This window comes from Uranotaenia lowii, chromosome 3, assembly GCF_029784155.1.
Source record: "Uranotaenia lowii strain MFRU-FL chromosome 3, ASM2978415v1, whole genome shotgun sequence".
NCBI lineage: Eukaryota > Metazoa > Arthropoda > Insecta > Diptera > Culicidae > Uranotaenia > Uranotaenia lowii.
In genome coordinates, this window is record NC_073693.1 from 173,735,199 (window position 1) to 173,752,983 (window position 17,785).

Genomic DNA, 17,785 nt, shown 5'->3' on the forward strand with positions numbered 1-17,785 from the left:
TAGATTGGTGTGTGAGTTTGTTGTATGGATGTAGGTATGTATGTAAGTGGAACCTGGTTTGAAATTCCTGAGCTTCAAAGCGAGCAGTCGTTTTTTTGTTGTTGCTCTTTCTATATCTCGATGCGGAGGGGCAACATTTCACTATCACACCTGCTGCTGGTTGCAACATGTGATGTGCTGCTCAACAATCCCCAGCCAGACCTCGTGCCCAGGTGGGGGTTTGGCCAACCATCATTCAGAAAGTCGCTGGTGCGCTAGGGGATGTGTGGAAATCCCATTTCTCGTTATATCACCTTTTGGAAAACAAAAAAATATGGAATAATCCAACTATTCTGAAACAGACCGTTTAAATTTTGGATGTGAAACATTTAAATTGTAAGATGCTGGAGCGATGTTAATTTTTTAGTTCCCAAGCTGGTTGGTTCTAATCTGAGATCAGAAAAGGGTCTAAAAATCCAGAGTAGAAAATTTTTATTACCATAGTGTCAGCACAGATAAAGTTTCAGGTCTCATGTTTCTGTCAAATTTTCAAATAAATTATTTTTCATGGATCTTGTTTGACATCAATTTGATGATACAGTCCCCCACAATCATTAGTCACTTAACGAACCCTTTGGCCACAAACTATTCGTTTGTTCGTTAGTTAACCAAATTTCAAGCTTCGCATGAATTTCAGTCATTCAATACTTCCTTTTTGAGTTCAAATTCATTTATATTTTCTATTTTGTTAATAAGTAACATAATTTACCGAAACATTCAACGTTTATCAAAACTACAATTATGGTTCAAAATTGTGGCCCGTAGCAATTATTAGTCAAGTTACTTACAATTATCAAATAGTCACAATGGCAACACCCGAATATCAACATGGAAATCAACAAGTTTCTAGCAAACATTTGGAGGCATTCATTGCTAGTATACATTCAAGGGGCAATTCGGTTGAGCTAGCAACCAAGAAATGTTTTGTTTTGTTTGCAAAAAAGTGACCCATGATGTGTGGAATTTGGTGTATGCTGTAACAATTATGGGACATTTTTATTTTGTAAAATATTATTGAATTTTCGCGTTTTATTCGCTCAGTTTCATTTGGAAAATTAAAACTCGCCCTTTGTAGCTCTATGAGACCAATTTATTTTGTTGGAATCTTTGAAGTATCCGCATAAAGGGCTTAACGGTGTGACCCATGTTTGTGAGGGGACTTTATAAGTTAAGGCATTTTTTTCTACAAAATATTTTGCCTTCTGGCTATGTGCTGTTTGGACTATTGCAAGCATTGCAATTGATTTGAAGGTTATCAAAATCCTCATATTTTTAATATTTATTAGTGGTTTTTTTTCGATTTATTATCTTGAAATACAATGAGATGGGATTCATATTTAGATACAATCCGCATTTATGCGTGGTTTACATCAACATAAAACAGAATGAGGATCCCAAGATTTTTTTGATTTTTAGTCGACTTGTCGATCTTGGAACCTTCTTTGAGTATGGATACAGGAAAAAATGAAAAAAAGATTATTCTAATGTTTAAAGCTATTTGAAACAAACTCCGCTAACTTTTGAGCTAGCGATTCCAGATACTGTTTTTTCGACTTGCGACTTATATCTGCTCTCTTCCGCAAAAAAAATTAATGACAAAGGCTTTTTCCGAACAAAATATGCGTTTATAGCTTCGTTACAGCAAACAATCGTGTTATTTTAAATTTTCGAAGCAAGATTCACAACTTCCGGTATCGAGAAATATCAATAGGTTAGGATTTTCATCACAATACAGTAGAGTCTCGCTCATCCGTCTGCTTTAAGTTAGTTACAAAACAGTTTCCAGTTAAGAGCGAAAACGGTAGGGGAGAATGAGAATACTTGATCCTTGGGGATAATTGATTCCTTCGCTGTATCTCGAAATAAGCTCACAAATATCAAATGTTCTAGAAAAATGTGCCGAATAGAAAAAAAAACACAACAATGTTGATATCTCAACAAATTAAAAAAAAATTTTTTTCGAGTTATAAGTTAAATGTTTTTTTACAACAAAAAATTATAACAAAAATATTTATTCCAATATGTCAATCTTTAGAGTATAATATGAACTTCATAATGCTATATTTTCAAAGCAATAGAAAACTTTCGTTTTTATTAAGAAGAAGTTTTTCAAAATGTATGTTGTGGGTATAATTGATCCCTAGAGTCCAAAAAGATATATTTTTTTCTTCTGAATGGATCGTGATCATTGGTTATCATGAAATTGCTAATGTCTGTTCAATAACTAATGTTTATCCAGTAATTATCTGTTAAAAGGACTTTAAATACTGTATTTATCTAAAAACTAGAAAATTGCGCCTTGAAGTATGCAATGACACTTGGATAGATGACAAACTTAAAGAATTCACTTTGTTTAATACTTACAAACTATGAAATGAGAACTAACATGGCAAAATTTAGCCAATAGGCCTTTTGCCTAGGTTTAGGGCACCCTGAATAAAGGATTAAGTCTCCTTTAGTAAAGGATCAAGTCTCCTGTAACTTAAAAAATACCGTCAAACGGGGCATCATGCAAAAGCAGGGTTAGATGCAACATTTGTATACCACAAAACTCATTCAATTTTTATTCCAATATACTGTAATAAAGTTATCATTGAATGATAACAAATTGATGATGACATAGTTTTTAACATTGTGAAAGAGTTTTTTAAAGTTTTTGATTCTCATAAAAAATTAAAAAAATCGAGCAACAGATCTACGAATTTTTACATTTTTCGTTGCCGTAAAAAACTTTACCTCGTATGACGGATTGGCTTAATGATATCACCTACAAACTTTATATTGCTTTCATTATCCAATACCAACACTGTTGGTGTAGCAGTATTTTCCGGACAATCACCATTTTTTTTAAAATAAATATTTTTATAATTCAATTAGCTGACTGGGGCAAAAGGCAACAAAATGCAAATCAGAACTAAATCTCATAAATCTCGTTTCCATATGCTGGAATATCATTGTTTTGCATTATGAGTTTGTTAACATTAAAATTTCATCCATCCTAAGATTTATTTACATGATTTAAGTTAATTGAATATTTTGTAGTATTTTTTACCCCTAAAAGTATGCAGCAGATTAACATTTTTTTCCTAAAAATATTTTTGATAGAAAAAATGTAAAATTTAATTCGAACAAAACTAAAAATTACTGCAATCGGTGCTTTATGCGTTATGACATCACAAATGTATCAAAAATTTTAAATTTTCGAACGTTTTCATTTGATTTTTCATTAATTACAGAGTTTGTTGCAACTTACCCCTTTTTCTTAGTAGGGTGAAAACCGCATGTTTCTGTAAATTTAAAACTAACTGGTAAAACCAATAATTTTTCTGACTACGTCAGTTTGGTGTACCATCAACTTTAAAACTTTTGATGTACAAGAGGTATGATTACCTGTAAGCATTAAGATTTTAGAAACCATTGAAGTTGAAAAGTGTTGCAAGTTGCCCCAGTTGACGGTAATTAAGTTCATGTTATACTCTAACGATTGATATATTGGAATAAATATTTTTGTTTTAATTTTTTCATGTAAGGAACATTTTAAAGTGATGAAAAAAGGGGGCTTATTCTGCGACGCGAGTGACGTGACTTACGAAATTTCATACCGTTTTGCTGGCTAAATAGCCACTCTAGGCTCGAAATTTTCGTTCGGATGAGCTGTTATTGGTCTTCAGAGCTCATCGATACACAAATTTCTTTTCTAAAGCATTTTCTAGAGTCAGGACGAAGAAGTGAAATTTCGTAAGTCACGTCACTCGAGTCGCAGAATAATCCCGAAGATCTTCAAGTCTTATTTTCTGAAACTTTTCAAACAAAGTTCAATAACTCAAACAATGATTTCGTAAATTTTTTGAAATTTGAGCATTGTTGTTTTGCTCCATTTGGCACATTTTTCTAGAACATTTGATCTTTGTAAGACATTCTAGTTACGAGATATCCCCAGGGATCAAGAATCCTCATTCTCCCCTACTCAAAAGATGGACAATGTTGCTGCATACCTTTAGGGCAAAAAGTATAACATTTCTCAATGTTTTTTGACCTCAAAAGCAAATGAAATTTTACCTTCATGCAATTCCGTAGGTCCTCCCACTGATTTTTTGTTCTTCTTTTTGTATTCAAACTTAACCATTTAATAGGGTTTATAGCCATTTGTTCTATAAAGGCTTTCTCATAGAAAATGACCGTTTTTTTTAATATCTAAAAATTATCATAGAATGACTATAAAAATTACTATAAAACTATACCCATACAAAGGAAAAAAGTTAAACTTTCATATAAACGATCCATTTGCTTCTAAATGCTATCATCTTATCAGGAAAGGTGTTTGTTCGTTAGTCTTCAAAAAAAAAACAGATATTTTATAACTTTAAAACTACATTTAAGTAGGTAATATAAAAAAAATCTCCAACTACAAACCAAATTTAGCCTATTTGAAACTCAATGTATAGGCTTTCAAACGTAGAAAACAGTTTTTAGATTTTTTAACTTCAGACTAAGTCAATGATGATTATCTGCAAAAATTTCATGTTGATCGAAGTTACCCCGGTGATCATAATTCTCCCACATTGGTCCCACGACATTGGTCCATTTTATGTCGAAATAAGGCACGGAGAATTCCTGATATCTCTGATTCGCGGTTCTACATGTAAATTAAAATCACATTTACCAACCCAGTTTAATGAAAGTAAACAAAACATTGGTTTTCATGTTATAAGTCACTGATATTTCCGTTTTTCTTAAATTTTAATTTCTGGCGTGTATCCGAGTGTATCATTATGCAGGATAAAATCACATTACATCGCAAGAAAAATTATGGTAATATTGGAGATGAAATTAAGATACTGCATATATTCAGGGGTAAAATCAAACCAAAAAATATTTGACAATCGTTTTTTCTTAACCTTAACCTTAACTTTGGAAACCTTCAAATTGTTAGTACAAATAATTGTTTTATGAACATCACACAATAGGGAAAAAAGTGTATAAACCGCGAAGAAATTCAATATCTTTCCTCCTACACAAAACAAATCTATGAAAAACTGCATTTCTTTAGTGAAAAAGTTCGAAGAATCGATTGAACATAGTTTCAGACGCCGCACGAGTTTACAAATAGAGTTATAGTGCCTTTTTAACCCCGGATTTCCCTATATTTTATGAACAATCCCGAAACAAAAACTAATTTAGACTTGAAAACTTTGAACAGAAATAGATCGATACGTGAAGTGACTAATAATTGTGGGGAGACTGTATTTCTATAGAATCTGGATAAAGACAAAAAAAAAATTAACGGAAACGTATTTCATTTGTTTAACCCTTCCAAAAATTATTCATATCAAAGAGATTTTTTATGTTTCTAAAATTCTCAGCTTTATACATGGTACTCAACTTCTTACTATGTGGCTAAGCATAAATTTCCTCACATTCTTTCCTTTGCAGTGAATCGACAGTCTTGCCAACCATCCAGTCGTGCGACGACGTACGTTCAATACGAAAGCATTGCACCACCGGGAAATGTAATCAGCATCGCATAATTTTCCATTCCATGTGATTGCTCTCCTGTGGCTGGTTTCTTTTTCTGTTACGCTGCAAATAAACAAACAAAAAAGTAGCTACCGAAGAAAAGAAATCTCCGGAAGGGGGCGGGAGGGAGAATCGCAAACAACGATATGTTTAGTGTCGTAGCCAATTTATTACTTCGATTTCGTTTGATTTCTGTTCACTTTTTCGACTGTGTGCTGGCTCGATTTTTCCCTCGAATATCAAAAGCTCTTGAAACGTACGAAAAGGCATGGTTGATATATGCATGTGGTGTGTATACTTTTGTGAAAACATACGGCTTCCGTTGTAATTTATTGCAAAAGTTGATTGTTGGGCAGTATTCGGTTGGAAATTGGCCTAGAAGTTTCATGTCGGAAGAAGTTTGTTCAGTGCTCTCGAAAATGATTGGTGTTTGATTTTAGTACATCGACATTTTATGTGCAGCCGAGTTCGACAGCAATTGACTAGCAATGTTCCTACACGTATTCATTGATGAAATCGAGGAAGTGTGAAACTTTGGTCAGAACCCCAGGATAAGGGGCTACGGTACACGGTTTGATGCTCCACGAAACGATTCCGACCTGTTTTCCTGCGCTCAGCAAAGGACCGCCAGAGTCACCCTGAAACGAAAAGTGTTACATGTTGTAGTTAGAGATACTTAAGAAATAAGAACCTAAATTAGCGAAATACATGTTCAATAACAGCCAACTCGAGCATTATTTTGTGGTTGATAATAATAAGTTAATGTGTGCAATGGCTGTTATTCTCTTCAAACTAGCCTTCTGATATGCAATAACAGTAGAAATTCACTAGTTCGAGGTATTTGGTGGAAGAACCAACTCGGAGAAGTGAGACCTCGGACAGCGCGAAATACCAACATTGAAAACATTTTGTTTTCCCTTTGGTTGCATACCATCCGGGCGCATAGCTCTTTGATTGTGGGGAGCTTGTAAGAACTGGTGCATCGGAAAAGCGGGATGTTCACTTATTAGTATCTAGTACTTGAATGAACACTTCAAGTTATGAGTTCCATTTCATAATTTACAGTCAATTGAAATAAGAGTCTCAATTCAAGATCCACATTCAGCTCAGAATACAGATTCTAAGTGGGTGATCAATGTAAATTAGAAAAATCATATGAAAAGAAAGTAATTTTTCCCTTCTCGCCAACGATCTACAGGATAGAAAATCTCCGAAAAAATCTAATATGAGAGACCAAGTCACAAAGAAACTCTGAGTATTTCTCCAACTTACACTACACTGGCCCTTGCCACCACCTGGATAGGCTGCGCAAATCTGGCTCGGATAGATGTGCTCCTCATGAATCGTGTTGCATGCCTCATTGGGGACCACGTAATAGTCCACCTGTTGAAGTATCGTAGGAAGATTGCCATTGGTTTCAAGCAAGCCCCATCCAATCAGTGTTACGTCCAGATTGGAAGCATCCACTTCTTCGTATTTGCCGGGTAGCTCAACGGGCTTTATCGTGGGTCCAAATGTTAGCGGAGTTTTCAGTTTGATTAAAGCAATATCATTTATCACGCTGTTTCCAATGTCGTAGAACGGATGGACAATCACATCATCTATTTCGAAAACGGACTCATCTTTTTGCACTGACACTTCGGTGCGACCGACTTGAACTGTTTGAAGGAACGGCGTCGTGTGGTAATCGACACAATGAGCCGCTGTAAGGATCCATCGCTCGTTGAGAATGCTGCCACCGCATGAATGTCTGCCTGATGAACCTCTCAAAGACACCATAAACGGATAATCTTCGATGAGTGCGTTTGTTCCGTTTACAATAAGAAAGGGATCGGCCAAATCATCTAAGGTAGAAAAACACGCATTTCAAACAATTTTACCTATAAAAGTTTGAAAAAAAATTGAAATCAACTTACTTCCAAGTACAACACTAAATAGTGCGCAAACCCCAATCAAGTGCGTTAACATTGCTGGTTGATATGATATTGTACCGAAAATCTATCAGATGATTTGACAGACTTCAATCCGAATGAAATCCATTGGATTGATAAAGTTCAATCGATCATCGGCCGTACTGAAACAAAAAAATCTAGATTGAAAGATAACAGCAGTTTCGACTTTTATATGGTTTTGATGAAAACAATGCGATGAAAATGTCTGAAAATTAAAAAGTTTAGTTATTGACCCGGATTTTTTGTAAGGTTTAGCTCAAGAATAAGGTTTCATCCAAATTTCTCACATCGACCATCTTTCCCATATGGCGTGAAATCCCTCATTGTTTCGTTTCATTCCTTGGTAAACAGACATGTTTCGTTTCAGGTAAACACATTAAAAAAGAAACGAAACATTTCAATAAAAAAAACGTAACACAGAAGTCATGTTTTAATCGTTACTTATTTTAACTTGAGTTTTTAAACATTATTTTCACTTTCTAGAATCTCAAAATCATTGAATTTTTTTTTTGGAATTTAAATGCTGTTAGACTTCTTCGATTGCGTACCCATCAGCACAGAAAACCTTTCAGTACATTGGAAGTTTAAACATTTTTCCTGTTGTAACGTTTGCTTGAGCAAATTAACCAACAGCAGCTTAAGCGCCACTCTCTGAAAAGGAGAGACTGCTGAAAGGCCCGGCTAAGGCTTTTTGTCCCGGGCAGGTGAACGCGTGGCTCAAACACTTCGTCTCATTTCGGTGTGTCCCAAACGAAAGAAGACCAAGGACTGTTAGTAAACTACGTGGATGAATGAGACGAAAACTTTCTCCATATAACGGTGCGGAAATAAAAACTTAATTAATTCGAGCGATAATCGTAGACGTCGTCAAAGAAAGGGACTTAAGCTTTGCCAATCAACAGTATTACGATAGGTTCTCATTTGAACAAAGCTTATATTCGGGCAATAACGTAAAATCCCTTAGTGACGTCACTCTCCTACTTTAATACATTTCTTCGGATTTGTTTTAGAGTTTAACAATTTCGAGTTTAGTTAGATTTAACCTGAATTTCCGGAACGGCTTACGCTGTGCCTGGATGCCTGGAACGGTGTTTGATGAAGAGATGAACAGGTCACTTCCGATGGTGCAGGAAACAAGTTGCGCTTCAAACAAGTAAGCACGTGGCGCTTCAGACGACGAAGCACTTACAAGTTACTTACAAAGTAATCCCAATTCCAGGCGCGCAATTTTGGGTACTTTTTGGTTTCAGCTAGCACGTCGATGAATTCACGGCCGATAAATCCTAATCATTTTAACAATTTCTGTTAATTTGCACAACGTTAATAATATCCTTTTACTTACAAGTTATCCCTTTTCCAGGTTTTCACAATATGGAGGGATACTTTATTATAAAAAGCACGTTATTTGATGTTAAGTGCACGGTAAAAGGTGTCTACTTCCTAAGACTTTTTCCACGAGAATGGCTCGAGACCGATTGTCTTTTCAAATTAGACCCGAACAATTCCGCTGAGTTACCATGAATCTTTTTTTTATAACGTTATACAAAGAGCTGTTCTCAACTCAAATACTTCAAGGTTAGTCTAAAATTTAAAATCGGCACACAGAGTAATGAGATCCATCGTGGAGCTCATTTTTTTGTCGAATAAAACTAAAGCTCTCAAGAATCTCATCCCGACCACCAGAGGGTGTGCAAAGTTTGTTTGCTCGTATTTAGGTGACACGCAGAGAAATGTTCATAGCAAATTTTAAATAAGGTTAATTGTTACACTGTTTGAAAGTTTTATTGTTTTTTTTTCAAACACAAATGTTTTTTTTTCTATTTTTGTTCTGCAGGTTTGCTTTTACAAACCAGACATAATCTTTTTAATTTGTTATTCAGAGCTAGCAAAACTATTAAGAAAATTTATATTCCTAAATCGTTTTTAAAGTATTGGTAGATAGATTGGTAGATAGATTGATGTATCGGTAGATAAATTTCAAAATAAGACCTTTTCACACAAGAAATAAAATACACACCGACATATAAAGTGCAGAAGAAATGAAATTTGTGTTTGGTTTGGAACCATCGAATACCTTCATTGAACTATTATTTTTAAATTTAAAAAGAAATTAATTAGTTGTAGCTGAAAATTTGAAATTTTGTTTTTTTTTTGACATCTTAGGTTCAGTACGCACAATTTTCAACTCCAATGGCGTCTAAAGAAATATATCCACCGATTTCAGCTCATGCATCAAAAGCTTTAAGGTTGATGTAACATCAAATTGAACTAGTCAGAAAAATCATTGATTTTTTCAGCAATTTTATATTTTCTAAAAACTTTCGATTTCAACAAATTTTGTTGTCAATGGAAAATCAAATACAATCGTGAAAAAAATTGAAATTTTTGATAAATTTGTGATGCCATAAAGGTGAAAACTGCTTAAGAAACCAACTGAGTAACTTTTGGTTTTAATCCGTTTTACATTTTTTCTGGAAATTAAGCTGCTGAATTGCTCTGCATACATTTAGGAGTAAAAAGTATGAAGAGCTTACAGCAAAATAAGTCATAAAAAATGCAAAAACCTTTAGACGTCTGTTTAAGGTTGTTTTAGACGATTTTTGAGGATTTTTTTATGGTATAGAGTTGTTTTTGACATTTCTTACGCACATTTGCTGAGCGTGTACAAATGAGACGGGACAATTACCCTCAAAAACTCGGTACAAAAAACGGGCAGCCGGTCGACACACATGGTCGTTTTTCAGGTTGATTGTCCCAAAACTGGGAAGTATGGGTGAAATACTACCAGCTGCAAATAGGACTGTATTAGTTCTAACCTTCATCTGTCAATTGATGTAAATTGCAGAGGTACAGTAAAATGAAGCTTAAGAATAGTCAAAACCAGAAATCAAAGATTAACTTCATTTCAAATTTATTTGAATTTTCTGGATGATTTAATGTGCAAAAATTTCTTCTTCCATACAATTTTTCATACAAAATTGAAACGCGTTGCGCTAACTCCGCCGCAGCCCGTGGCGTAGAGGATAGCCTTTAAGTCTTCTAAGCCAGCGGGTATGAGATCGAATCCCGATCACGACATACATAGTACACTTTCTGTGGGTTGGTGGTTTTAGCATTTGTAAGTTGCTAGCCATCATATCCTCGAAAGATGTACCTACGCTTAGAGTTAAGAAAAAGGAATCTCTTCGAGGAAACATCAAGTTTCATTGAGATCCTGTGTGTGTTTGTTTCCCATTCCCATCAAAGGCAAAGAAGGATGAAAAAACTCACCGGCCAAATGGCGGACGGCGTTTTTTTATATAAAAACTCAGGAATCAACCAAATCAACTCAAATTTTCACTGATGCTTGGTAAACCAAAAGGCATCGAAAAAACATTTGGGAGCAAAAAGTCATTTTTGCAGCGGTCTAATACGTACTCTTTTAAAAGACATACACCGTCTTAGCCGATTTAGGCTTTACAGACTGAATAAATGACGTGGACAATTTAAGATAAACATTTAACGCCCAGTACCGAGATGGGAATCGAACCCATGCCATAAGACGACTAGCGATTACCGTCTCCTCGCTAACCACTCGACCACCGAGACGTACAAATTTTATGAGTACATGTACTCTTTTTCGATAAAGAAATGAGCGTACTCTTCTTTTTGCAAAATTTTGATGAATTTAATCTTTTTTATTGAAAGAAATTTTATCAGAGAAACGAACTTTTTTTTCAATTCATGGAGTAAGTGTTCTTATGTATAAATAAATCAAAAAATTCAAAACTAATCCAACTCTCTATGCATTAAGAGCATAAACCAACTTTTTTGCCTCCTTTGATGAGTTCTCCAAATGATAAATAAAAATGGAAAAGATACTTTTTTTCGAACTAAACTGGAAGGCGCCTTTCAATATGCAATCAGTTCCCGAACAATAGACAATAGGCAGCAATTGGCTAAAACGATTCATACAATAATTTAAAAAACGAATCGGAAATAATGTTCAAGCTAAAAGAAAACATACTCTAGGTAAAAATGATTTCTATTTAAATCAGATATTTTATCATTTGCGGCGTTTTCTCCCAAAATAAAATGAACAGCATCTTTTCCTTCAAATGCAATTAAATTGAGCCTATCACTTTTCTCAACAAAATTACAAAGGAATGGACAAAGACTGAAATTTGTAGTTTTCAATAAGATAAAAGTATATTTAGTAAAATTATAATTATAATTGATATCATGGTCGTAGGAACGGGGGATGTTTTGGGGGTTATGCAGGGGGGTTATGCAGAATTCAAACATAACGAAGCTTCAAAATGGCGATTGAACACTCAGAATGAGATTCCTAATTCGAAATTCATATTTTGATTCAGATTGATCGTCGAATTAAATATACACTATTGAAAACGTCAATTCATATTTAAATCAAAAATACATGACTGAGGGATTTTAAACAAATTTCAATTCTTGATTTATATTTAAAATTCTGATCTGGAGACTGAATTCAGAAACCTTTTTTTGTACATTTCAGAAATCACTTTGAAATTCCAAAACATATTTAAAATTCAAATTCGTAATTCAGGGTCAGAATTCAGATTCCGAATTATTATAAAAAACGCTGGTTAAGACTAAGCTCGTAAATGAGTTTCACTATCCAAATGAACACATTATGGACCGTGGGAAAAATTAAAGCCAAACACCGATATTCGACATTCTTTATCTCAGAAACCACTGGAACAAATTCTACAAATTTGTAACACATTACAAATGTAACACATTCACGCAAAAAAAAAATAAAATGAGATAACTCCGTATGTGTTAAAACTATCAAAATGACTATTCCGTTAAGGAATTAAAATCGGAGTATCCATTTCCCGGCCATTTTAGCGTTCCCGTGAATCGGAAAATCTGAAGATCCTTTTCCCGGGAACTCTCGGATTCCCGAAAAAAAAAAATGAAGATTATTTTAAATTTTCAGGCAGTAGGTTTGAAAAAATTACTAGGTACTTACACTAAGTTTTCGAATGAAAAAACACAAATTTTTTTTATCAAATTCAATGTATTAAACAGTCAAAAAAAATGTTCAAATCGGAACCATATATCAAGGTAAGTCCATCATTTTCCTAGCTCAATCTGATTCAAAAATTGGTGTAAAGGTTTAGAAATTAAGCACCTTTATCTTATTTTTTAGCGTTTCCTGGGAATCGAGAATTCTTGATTTTTTTTTATTCCAAGGAATTCCCGGGTAGGACACTCTAATCAAAGTTACAAATGAATAGTAGAATATGAGTTTATTTTGCAAGTTTTGTTTAATTTAAAAAACTGGATTTCATTTATAAAAAATCTTCGACAAGGTTTTGAAAAAATTGATTTTTAATGATTTTTTGATAAAAAACATATAATTTCCCCGTAAAATATTTTACCGAGAATTCTATTTTGGTGTTTTGATTAACACTTATCTGAAATCTTAAATTTGGATCGAGTTTGGAAGATTCAGATTTGAATAGAATTACACTAGTTTAATAATCTTTTGAAAATTTAATTTATTTAATGATAGTATCTCAAGAGCTCGATAGATTTAGCTTAATTGATTTGAGCGTGGATAGATTGTGTAGAAAATTATTGGCTTGAAAAAAAATTCTTTATTAGATTTAAATAAGCTAAATTCGCCAGATTTGTTTAAGCAAATTAAAAGATTTTAACACTCGAAGAAAGATATTTGCCAATTTTATTACGAATGAATTCCATAAAGAAATCTAGCTTAAAATTTAAAAGATTAAAGAAAACATTTTCAAAAGTTTCTATTAAATGAAATACGGAAAATTATTAATATATAAGAACTTACCTATGAATAATCAAATAGTAGGTATCAAAAAATATGATTTAAATTTATTCATTGATTGTTAAGCAAAACTACCTTAGAAAAACATGGTAATTGAACCCCCCCTCCCCCCCCCCCCCCCCGCATGACGCATGATTGATATTTATATTACAAAACTTGCAACTAATTGGAGGTGTTTGAATGGCTTGAAATATCCTGGATTCTTCCGTTTCTCTTAAATCTATTAAAATATGATTTCAATGTGCTCTTTTTTGCGTAGCAGGATATGGTAACCCTAGTTTAGCATCACGCGTTTGTTTCTTTCATAATTTCATCCATTCAAACATTAATTTTTATGATTTCATCAGTAGAATTTCTATAAGTATTTTTAACCCCTAAATGTATGCAGCACCATCCAGCTTGTTGTTAAATAAATTTAATGAAAAAATGTGGAATTTAATTCGAACGAAACTAAAAAGTAATGCAATTGGTGCTTTCTGCGTTATGACATCACAAGTATACAGTGAGCGAAATAAGAATAGCACCACTATGTGTTTTGCTTGTTAAAATATGAATGATTGAAACTCACCAAAACTTTGTTCTATAAATTGTTCTGAATTGTTTAACGGATAAATCAAGCATAAGTTTACTTTTTTTGGACGTTGCAATTGGCGTTGAGGACCAAAACTATGGAAAAAGGGTGCGAAATAAGAATAGAACCACTTGTGTTTTTTCAACAAAAACAAGATTATTTCTAAAAATTTACTGTGTAAAAGTGAATAATAATGCTTCTACGAATTATTTGAATAGTTTACTGTATTTTAAGGAGTTTTCTAGAATTTCAAAGATTTTCAAATGTTTTAAAAGGGGGTTTCAAGAGATGCTCCTCTAGCGTTTAGGAATTTGGTACTTGAGCTATAATACTTTATCAAACTGCTTTATTTCTTCATCATCATTCATAAGTATGATGCAAATTGACGAAACATAGATTTTATGCTGAATTTGAAGAAAAAAACAGGCTTCAAATGCAAAAATAATAATGTTTTTAAATAGTCATACGCAATTTCTCTAGTTTCAAGTCATAGATGGCAGCACTATCTTGCAATTAAACCGAATTGATGCCCATTTTCGAATATCTGGGATTAATTCAGGTGTGCTGGATGATTTTGGTCAAGAAATAAGTACTTGGTACCGTGAGACCGCCTTGGAAATTCTAAGATCATAATTTCAAAAAATAAGTATTTCATCATGAACCCATGAAAATGAATTTCTTGGACCGATAATCAGAATAATTTTGTACTTTCCGATGGAGCTTGATTAACCAGATAAATAGCAGTATTATTGGTATGATTTGAAATTGAATCGGAAGTTGAGATGTGTAGGAATTTTGGCGGTGTTATATTCTTGTGCTGGTTTTTTTTTTGCAAATCCGGAAAAGATTTCTGCAGCGTGAACTCCAACAAAACTGTGTTGGAAAACTACATCGAAATGATAAATATAGGCCTAAATAAACCTGAAAAATCAATATTGAGACTAAATTTGGTATTAACGGCAAGATAGTGCTGCCATCTATGACTTGAAACTGGAAAAAGTTATGATTAGTGAAAAAAAAATCTAAGTTTATGAATACCAACCTGTTTTTTTCTGATTTAAAATAAACCGAAATGTTTGATTCATCATTTCACGTCATTTTGATGAAGAAAGTAAGTAGTTTGGTAAAGAATTACAGCTCAAATATCAAATTCCTTAGTTCTAGAAAAGCATCTCTTAAAACACCATTTTGAACCCTTTGAAAATCTTTGTTATTCTAGAAAACTCCTTAAAATGCAGTGAACTATTCAAATAATTCGTAGAAGCATTATTATTCACTTTTACACAGTAAATTTTTAGAAATAATCTTGTTTTTGTTGAAAAAACACAAGTGGTTCTATTCTTATTTCGCACCCTTTTTCCATAGTTTTGGTCCTCAACGCCAATTGCAACGTCCAAAAAAAGTAAACTTATGCTTGATTTATCCGTTAAACAATTCAAAACAATTTATAGAAGAAAGTTTTGGTGATTTTCAAACATTCATATTTTAACAAGCAAAACACATAGTGGTGCTATTCTTATTTCGCTCACTGTATATGAAAAAAACTATAAAATGTCAACCATGTTCATTGATTTTTCATTAAAAACAAAGTTTGTTGCAACTTTCCCCTTTTTCTTGATAGGGTGAAAATCGCATGTTTTAAAATAACTGGTGAAACCAACAACTATACCCATGCTTGTTTATGAACTGAAAGCTTTTTATAGGAACTTTATGAGTCAGGAAAATAATGTTTATGGTTCATCGTAACACTAGTAAAAAGTGTCTCCCAATCAATTCCTTCAACCCCTCTCCCGACCAAAATTGTTTTGTTGGATGCAGACGTGACCTCGGTCCTAAAGCACAAAATAGATCTTTCATCCTTTTCTTTTTCTTCCAATCTATCCATTGACTACTAGGACGTGGCCGGCGCCGTTAGTGACGTTGAAAGAAAGAGCATCAGTTTGTGCAGTGTGAATGAGCTGCTAATCCCAAGAACCATTCATTTGATCTCTGAATTAAATTGATGGCCTCGGTCAATCGCGGAGTAGCAACCATTGGCGATGTGGAACTTATTCTACTGAGCCACGCCAGCGATCGTGGAACTCGAAGTGATTGTTATCATAATTTGATTTTGGAACAAGTCATGCAGACTGTTTTGGTAACAGCATGCGAGTTAGTGGTATTTAGTGTGGTGAGGATAGTAGAACAGACAGACGTCAAAAGCTAATCGCCCGAAAGTGATCTAAAAAGGCTTTCGGGAGAAATAAGCTCTGTTCAATACAGAGAATAGAAACACTCAAATATTAAACTTTATGCTCTTTACTCTTTCGTATGCAATACTGGCTCAACTTGTAAATGTGTTGATTGTAGAATTAGGGAACTTGTATTGTATTCACTTTTCTCATGTTCGCCACTTTTTACATAACACAGTTGAGGTATCAGTCAAAACCAATCCGCCGCTGTATACACATCGCCAAAATAAAACCCCCCCAATCAAAACGAAAAATAAAGTGCGTTTTTAAGTTAAAACTAAATCGTCGCGAGTTTTCAAAGTTTGTCCGAAATAGTGTTCCGGTGCCTAAACATTTGGTCCTTCGAGCCGGATGACCGTCCGGAAAAGTGGTTCTGGAACATAAAAGTCGGGCTTAAGTGAAGTTGAACAGCAGCAAAAGTGTGAACCATTTTGTGCTCACAAATCCGCCATAGCGCTACCGGACAATCAAACTAAAAGTGATTGTGCTTAAGGACAATAAAATTGCATTCCATTTTAAAGGCCACCGCTTGGCTTGGATGCAATTAAGTGCATCGAACAAAGTGTCAGCCATCGCGATATCGGAACAATTCTACCGGATACCTGGAGCATAGCCCGAAGTGAAGTCGATACTTGAAGTTGATCGGTCAGCAACGCAGCAGAGATCAGCTGATTCTACATCCAGCAAACGACACGCAACGGCTGAAGGAGCAGTTTTTGGAAAATTTAAGAAGGAAGTATTGTTGGCTTGATGCATGCGGCCATAGAAAGTGCTTTAAATAAAGAATTGATTGTGAATTGAATCTTTTAGTTGCATGAAGTGTGTGCCCTGTCCGTTAACTACAAATTGGTCTTGGTATTCTTTTGGCATTTTACTTTGCAATTTTACACTGGTTGTGCCCACTCGCTGCTGTCAATATTGGGTTGCTAGTCTCGGTAATTCGCGTCGCGATCGGATGGAACGTTGAGTTGATCAACATTAAGTGCAAATACCCTAAGTCAGAAGCACATAAGGTGCATGTCAGAAACACATTAAGGTGCTAGTCAGAAGCACAGAGGGTGCAAGTCAGATATTTTGGTCAGAATAATTCAGTACTGGACGGATTGGGTCCAAGGTGTTGGAATTTGTCGGAAAATCACAAGTTTGTTTAAGAATTTAAGATTGTGTCAGAATTGGAAACTGAGTTTAAGTTTGAGTTTGAAACTTGTCAGAATTAAGTCTTTATCGTTTGTGTCGGAAAAATTGTCAGAATCAAGTCTGACTTATTCAGAAAATACCAGTTTGTTTAAGATTTTAAGTTTGAGTTTGAAACCTTGTCAGAATTAAGTCTGAATCAGTTTGTGTCGGAATTCTTAAGTGAATATTGTCGGAAATCTATTCTGAAACTTGTCAGAATTGAGTCTGAGTCTCAAAATAAGATTGTGTCAGAAGTCTTGTCTGAATATTTGCAGAAATCTTGCCTGAAATATTGTCAGAAATTAAGTCAGAATAAATCTTGTCAGCAATCGAGTCTGAATTCAAATCGTCTGGACTATTGTCAGATATTAAGCCTGTGTCAGAAACAACGTGTCAGTTTAAGGACTTGTCTGTAGGTACAAGTCTGAATTCGTCAAAATTTTGAAGCCTGTGTCAGATTACAAAAAGTGTTGCA

The 17,785-nt window shown here is 34.2% G+C and overlaps 1 protein-coding gene across 1 annotated transcript; it reads right to left on the reverse strand.

Moving 5' to 3' along the window:
- Positions 1–5,705: 5,705 nt before the first annotated feature.
- LOC129757326 (chymotrypsin-1-like) lies at positions 5,706–7,590 on the reverse strand. The gene is made up of 3 exons (XM_055754513.1): positions 7,473–7,590; positions 6,829–7,400; positions 5,706–6,194 (listed from the first exon to the last, which is right to left on the reverse strand). Exons 1-3 carry the CDS (start codon positions 7,522–7,524, stop codon positions 6,051–6,053), a joined length of 768 nt encoding a protein of 255 aa, XP_055610488.1. The 5' UTR covers positions 7,525–7,590; the 3' UTR covers positions 5,706–6,050.
- Between the last annotated feature and the right edge of the window lie 10,195 nt (positions 7,591–17,785).

Excerpts from the sequence above, each read along its gene's own strand:
- LOC129757326 (XM_055754513.1), bottom strand. The coding sequence starts at position 7,524 with ATGTTAACGCACTTGATTGGGGTTTGCGCACTATTTAGTGTTGTACTT. Across the intron at positions 7,401-7,472 it reads ATTTAGTGTTGTACTTGGAA|ATGATTTGGCCGATCCCTTT; the intron begins GTAAGTTGATTT and ends TTTCTACCTTAG. Across the intron at positions 6,195-6,828 it reads GTGGCAAGGGCCAGTGTAGT|GGTGACTCTGGCGGTCCTTT; the intron begins GTAAGTTGGAGA and ends TTTTCGTTTCAG.